The sequence below is a fragment of the Hibiscus syriacus genome, unplaced genomic scaffold (genome assembly GCF_006381635.1).
Source record: "Hibiscus syriacus cultivar Baekdansim isolate YM2019G1 unplaced genomic scaffold, ASM638163v2 tig00014370_pilon, whole genome shotgun sequence".
NCBI lineage: Eukaryota > Viridiplantae > Streptophyta > Magnoliopsida > Malvales > Malvaceae > Hibiscus > Hibiscus syriacus.
The window spans coordinates 513,791-520,020 of NW_024062323.1; the positions used below are offsets into that span (position 1 = coordinate 513,791).

The following is a 6,230-nucleotide window of genomic DNA, read 5'->3' on the forward strand; positions in this document are numbered from 1 at the left end:
ACTTATTTGTTGATTGTCCCTTTGCTATGGATGTTTGAAACACTGTTCTAAGTCTTTATGGAACTCGATGTGCTGCTCATACCTGGGATCAACGCCTCAATTGGCTGATTGGGAACCTGAAGGGTAAAATTCTTTGAATACGGATTCTAAAACTTGCTTGGACTGGTTTTCTGTATCATATTTGGGAAGATCACAACTATAGGCATTTCAGAGAAATCTCAAGTTCAAGTGAGGTAATTGTAAATAGAATTAAGGAGGCACTGAAAGCAAAATTGTACAGCCTTAGTTTACACAGAGTTGATGATGGTAAAAGATACTTGTACACAAATTGGGAACTGATCTAGAGTGTGGCAGGTTCTTTTGTAGCAGCTAAGTTGCATTTTTTTGGATGAAATATAAATTACTTATCCAAAAAAATTATAATTTAATGATATATGAGATATAAAAGGTTTCGATCTAAAAGACCATAAGTTTATCAAGAAATAAATATAATATATACAATAATTAGTAGACATCACAACAATGATTAACACGAATGCAGGATAAAGGTAGAAATTATATTTAAGGAGATCATAATTGAATTATTAACTTTTATGGGATGAGAAAGCAATTTAATCGTTGTATTAAAATATAATGTATAATTTTTAAAAGGAATAAAACAAATTATACCATATTTGGATGACCTTAGCTCGCACCGCACGAATACTATATGAAGAAACAAATATTAACATTTTACCAACACAAAAAGAACAAAAAAAAAGGTAGATGAAAGAGTACAAAACTGATAAGAAACTGCAAATCTCTCATTTCACACATCACACAGTCATTAAAATTTTCACAATCACAAGAGATTTACATATTTGACTGTTTCCAAGATTTACTTCTTTTCTAAGCTTTCTCAGCACTCTGATTTTCAAATAAAATAATACACATCAGTTCTGCCACGAGAAATGGTTTCCTCAAATTTAGTGTTAGCAGTAGTTTTGGGTTATAAATTACATTCCAAAGCTACGTGGTTTCATCACATCTAATGTAAAGAAAAAAAATTAACTTCGTTTACCTCTTCTCCTTGTTCATCGAGCCGCCACTGCATTGGCTCTTGGACCCGGATCCAAGAGTTGATGTAACTTGGCGCCTGAGTTCAACTTCTTCTCGTACATTTCACCATCTTTGTCTTGTTTCTTATTCATAATATTCTCCTCTTTCAATCCCTTCTGTGTTAGTGTTGCAAAAGTCGTTACAAGAGATACGGAGTTGAGAGGGAAATGAACTACAAAAAAGGGTAAACGTTCATACCACTAATGTAGCATTGTCTCGCCTTAGTTTCTCGGATTTTTCGGTTAGTAGATTTATTTCGGACCTAAGTGATGCATTCTCTGCAGTCAAGGATTCAACTTTACGAGTAAGCTCTTCTGCCTCGGCCTACAAAAGAAAGCAGTGCATTAGTTTCAGATCATTCCATTGTTATAGTTCATATCTGGTAAAGAGGCTCAATGAAGATATATTTCTTATACCTGCTTCCTCAACCTTGATCTTCTAGCAGATTCTCTATTAGATTGTTTCCTTCTCTCTCGCTTCAGCTCCTGTTCGTTCTGGTTAAATTTCGTTTAAATTAGCTACAGCTTAAGACTCGTCACTGAAAATTAGATAACACTAATATGTGCATTTACTACCATTGTAATCAAAAGCATTAGCTTCTTAATGAAGTAACAAAACAGTTCAAATTACAAGAAAGCTAAAAGGCATAGCTTTGAAAGCAAGATACAAAGAACTGATATACCAGAGGTCCATTCGGGCAAAATTAACTGCAACCAAACTTCAGATGACATTACACCTGGTACACTCATAGGACTGGACTTAGCACTCAGGGTGTGAGGGTTCCTAAGCTCCAAAACTGTGGTCATGTCAGAAGAAAGTACAGGTCCAACTGGTGTAGGAGAAACAGTTGCAGTCACCTCCCGCGTAGCAACCGATTTAGACCTTGCTTCATTATTCCCTTCACCTGCTAACACAAAGACCATAATCAATATGCCTAAACCTCCACAAATGAAAGTGGGACCGAGTGTGTCCCAAGATTCAATAATTTAAATCTCATTCTTTTCATTTTTCTAACATATTGCCTTCAGAAATTACAAAAAAACTTTTGCACATTGAGGTTAATACTCATGAGTCTAAGTACCCACATACAACTTCCAAGAAGTGAGCCGCAGATCTCTAATAGGATTTCCTATTGATATGTAAAAATGATAATGCCTCCTAAATTTGGTGAAAACGTTGCACTTCAGGTAAACTCTTTTCGACAAACAATAAATATGGTGAAGAACGAGATCATACCAATGGTCGGTGCTCCTTCCAAGAAGTGAGCCGCAGATCTCTAATAGGATTTCCTATTGATATGTAAAAATGATAATGCCTCCTAAATTTGGTGAAAACGTTGCACTTCAGGTAAACTCTTTTCGACAAACAATAAATATGGTGAAGAACGAGATCATACCAATGGTCGGTGCTCCCTCTCTGCTTCTTTTCCGTCTTGTTTGATCTGCCTGACAGATGATATGCAATGACAAATATAAACTTTAGCATTTGGAACCTTATAATTCTTTTAATGCCATGATCAAATAAAATAACTTATAAAGAAAAGAAAAAGTTGTTGGTAATAGGTTATACAGATAGAAGTGAGATCTCACCCCAGTTGTAATCCCATCACTATCATTAATGGAACCTTCAGTCTTCACACTGTCCACATGATCATAAAAATTAGTCGACCAACTACGGATCAACTGGCAAAAGTTCACTTGGTCATGCAGTATCATACAAATAGGTCACTAGTTCACTTGGTCATGCAGTATCATACAAATAGGTCGCTAAGGCATAGATATAATCTCCTAAATAATAGTACTAGTTCGTCCGGAAAAGACTAACAAACCTCCGGGACAGTTGGGGTTCAGCCCCGCTTTTAGCATTCTCAGCAGAACTGTTGCCTACCGACATTGTAAGGCCACCAAATCCTTTCAGCTTCTTCAATAAACCTTGGTTTGTATTTCCTGAGGGCTTTGTAGGTGTTTCCACAGGGGCCTGCATTACAATGCTCTGGTTATATTCATTACCATACATATTAGCTTAAAGCAAAGACTGACAACTTGCAAGTTAACTCACAGTGACAGTTAATATGCATGCTTATCAACAATAATTAAGGATAAGAGTAGCAACAGTTTGAAAAGATTAATTCAACAACAAAAGCCTCCTTGGTCCTTACTTCAGATGATGATGGAACACCATGACCATGCGATCCCTGGATTTCAGGAGCAAACGGATAAAAAAATTCATTAGGGTATAGCGTGATACAAAAGAAGCAGAGATCTTGGTTTTGTTTAGCACTCTATTCATATTCCATGTAGGGGGTGGTACGATGGAATTTTCTTTTTAATTTAGTGTTTCTAGTTATATTGGTAAGGTAAGGTAAGGTAAGGTAAGGTAAGGTAAGGTAAGGAATCCAGGAGTATTACATGTTGGTAACCATAAAAAAGACCACTATCTAAAATGCAAGACAATGTAAACTCCTAGAACTTAAAAAAAAATACTCTTAAGTAACAGATACCGGTGAAGTGAACTTACCATGGGAACTGCAGGATGCAAATAAACTCCCCCATGAGGATAGATTGTTGCATAAGGTGCCCCATAAGATGGCACAATTGGCTGGCAGTGTCAAATTAGTATATTCACTAATTTTTTACAGAGAGGTTCAACAAAACTTGAACAAAGTTATTATATGCGCTGGAGATACATACATGTGTTGGCCCCCACATATAAGGGGGAGGAGCATGACCAGATGCCACAGCCGAATTATAATATGGTGGCATAGCGGCTCGAGGACCATAATATGCCTAAATATGTAACAAAAAATCATAAAATCCCCATTAGAAATTGCATTGAAGAATAGAATATGAACTTTAGTTGAAAACAAAATGCCTCAAAACAGCAGCAGGAAAAAGGTAACAGAGTGCATGCATTAGGAAGATAACCTGCATAGCTCCCCAATCGGGATAGACATGAGTGGCGCTCTGATCCTGTTGATAGAAAAGGATTGACCAACACTCATATATAAGCTTAAAATTTAATCTACATAATAGTTACAAATTCTACTACAACTACCATAAAAATCTTTCCCCAAAACAAATTGGATAATCATACATAGCATGGCACTTATTCTTTTCTAGCATGAAAAGCTACAACTTTTTCCAAGATTCAACATATAAACAGACATAATATGTTAACTTACTGGAGTTGATGGTGAAGATGGTTTGTCAGATTTAGACGACTTCCCTTCATCGCTGTTTCCCATTGTCGAGCACAAAAGCTGCAACTTAATTAACTGCGAGAACTTGGTTTACCTATCTGTCAGCTGCAGTCAAAGAGAGAAACATGAAGTTGTGCTTGACAGCAAATTTCTTGATGACAATAAGAATGGTTCAGGAAAGCATCATAGAAGCAAATTGTCACTGAACTGCGATTAGGCTTAGCTTTGAATCATTTTGATTTAATGTTAGAATTTCTACAATATTCTATGTAGTTAGAAGAGATCACCACTCTCATTCTACTTTCCTATTAATTTTTAGGTAAAACAGAGATAGAAGCATTCAATCACCTTCCTCTAGAAACAAACAGGCGTTCCAAATTTGCACTTCTTAACGTTCAACAAACAAAAAAATACCCATACAGAAGCCCAGAAAATATACATATGAAAATATGAGGGTACAACCGTCTTTCTATTAGTCTGTCAGTCAGTCAGTCACTTAGCGGGATGGTGTAAGATGAGGAGTACGTTAAAACGAAGACAAATCACCGATTTAATCTATTAACAGCAGGACAAAAATAACCTTGAGTCTGCAGTTAATGATTTTTGCATTTCTCCCCATGAAATAGTTCTTTCGTAGATGAATCCAAAACAATTTTGAAGATCATGACCTGCTAACCGCTAATTCAATTTTCGTCGTCTAATGAAATTCGGTACCAAAGAAAATCAGCCATAATAGTCATGCAAATCCAAAGTTTCTAAACAGAGGTTGTCGCCAATTTACGAGATCTGGGAACAGATAAACGCTTAAAATTAATAAAAGCCAAAAATTCTACAAAATTCAGTTATAATTTGAAAAAGGTAATGAAGCTCAACGGATATTATTTTCACAACAATAAAAAACTTGATCACCGCAGCTTCAAATCGAATCCGGTTTCCAACATTACATCACCAAATAAGAACATCCAGAACTAAATTTAACTCTAATCCTGCACGTTCATCAGCTTTCTCAACAACCAAACATAGCCTTACGCAATAATCCACTCGCTCAATAATAACGGGGGGGAAAAGTTTCATCGAACTTCAATTTTAACATACCTTGAAAATATGAGGGAAAAAATCTGAAACTCTACCTTCTCTTAGCAGCGGAAGAATAATTCACACTTCACAGCATATAGTAAAAGAGACTGCATTATCTTTACATTCGCAGGGGAAGGAAAGCTATGGTAGGGTGAAGAAGAAGGAAGGAAATGAAGCGCTAAGGCAACAACCACGTCACCAAACACGTGTCGTAGAAGGGAGCCAATTACGTATATACACCGTATATACGGAGGGACAAGGTTGTTTGTTGAGTTGGCCAATTCGATATTCGCGTTGGCAATTTTATAAAGTCCAGCGTCACTGGTACCGTACATGTGTGAGTCGGTAACTCGAGCTACGCGTATAGGGTAAGGAGTCCAACGTATCCACCCGTCATTGTGGGCTGACGTGGTCTTGTTCCGTTTAATTTAATAAATAAAGGATTTTGAATATATTAATTGTGGGAGATTTAACTACAATTAATAGATCCTTTGGAATCCACCACCGGCCAGGCTTGACCACCTAATTGGGTTTATCCTTTGCTTTCGCCACCTAAGATATTTCCCTTACCAACATTTTATAAATATTAAGATATTTTTTTATAAAATATTTATATTTTTTAAATTCCTTTTTATTTATAAATTAACAAATTTTAAAATTAAGCATATTTAATCACATGTTTTTATATAATATATTAATAATTATTGATAAAATAATTTCAGTGAAAAAAATTCCTTATAATATACGATTTTAACTTTTTTTGGATTTGTCAAAATGAGCAACTAAATCGTAATGCGATCGATAATTCGTAACGCGATCTCCGGTATCGCAAATCAGTTTCCAGATTCGCAACGCG

At 35.9% G+C, this 6,230-nt stretch overlaps 1 protein-coding gene across 4 annotated transcripts; it reads right to left on the reverse strand.

The window, feature by feature from the left end:
* Window positions 1-799: 799 nt before the first annotated feature.
* On the reverse strand, window positions 800-5,536 carry LOC120207194 (G-box-binding factor 3-like). Of its 4 annotated transcripts, XM_039206712.1 has the most exons (14): window positions 5,428-5,536; window positions 4,878-5,083; window positions 4,280-4,402; window positions 4,023-4,067; window positions 3,789-3,884; window positions 3,616-3,696; window positions 3,257-3,292; window positions 2,927-3,075; window positions 2,688-2,736; window positions 2,495-2,543; window positions 1,806-2,002; window positions 1,515-1,592; window positions 1,297-1,422; window positions 800-1,214 (listed from the first exon to the last, which is right to left on the reverse strand). In XM_039206712.1, the coding sequence occupies exons 3-14, from the start codon at window positions 4,340-4,342 to the stop codon at window positions 1,074-1,076; spliced, it is 1,110 nt and encodes a 369-aa protein (XP_039062643.1). In that variant the 5' UTR covers window positions 4,343-4,402; window positions 4,878-5,083; window positions 5,428-5,536; the 3' UTR covers window positions 800-1,073. The 4 variants fall into 4 exon arrangements, with proteins under 4 accessions (XP_039062643.1, XP_039062644.1, XP_039062646.1 ...); XM_039206713.1 differs by lacking the exon at window positions 4,878-5,083 and having other exon boundaries at window positions 5,428-5,532; XM_039206715.1 differs by lacking the exon at window positions 4,878-5,083 and having other exon boundaries at window positions 800-1,211; window positions 5,393-5,493.
* Between the last annotated feature and the right edge of the window lie 694 nt (window positions 5,537-6,230).

Coding starts and splice junctions, on each gene's coding strand:
- LOC120207194 (XM_039206712.1), bottom strand. CDS start 4,342: ATGGGAAACAGCGATGAAGGGAAGTCGTCTAAATCTGACAAACCATCT. Junction 3,697..3,788: donor ATATGTGGGGGCCAACACAT/GTATGTATCTCC, acceptor TGACACTGCCAG/CCAATTGTGCCATCTTATGG. Junction 2,737..2,926: donor GAACCCCAACTGTCCCGGAG/GTTTGTTAGTCT, acceptor TCATGTGGACAG/TGTGAAGACTGAAGGTTCCA.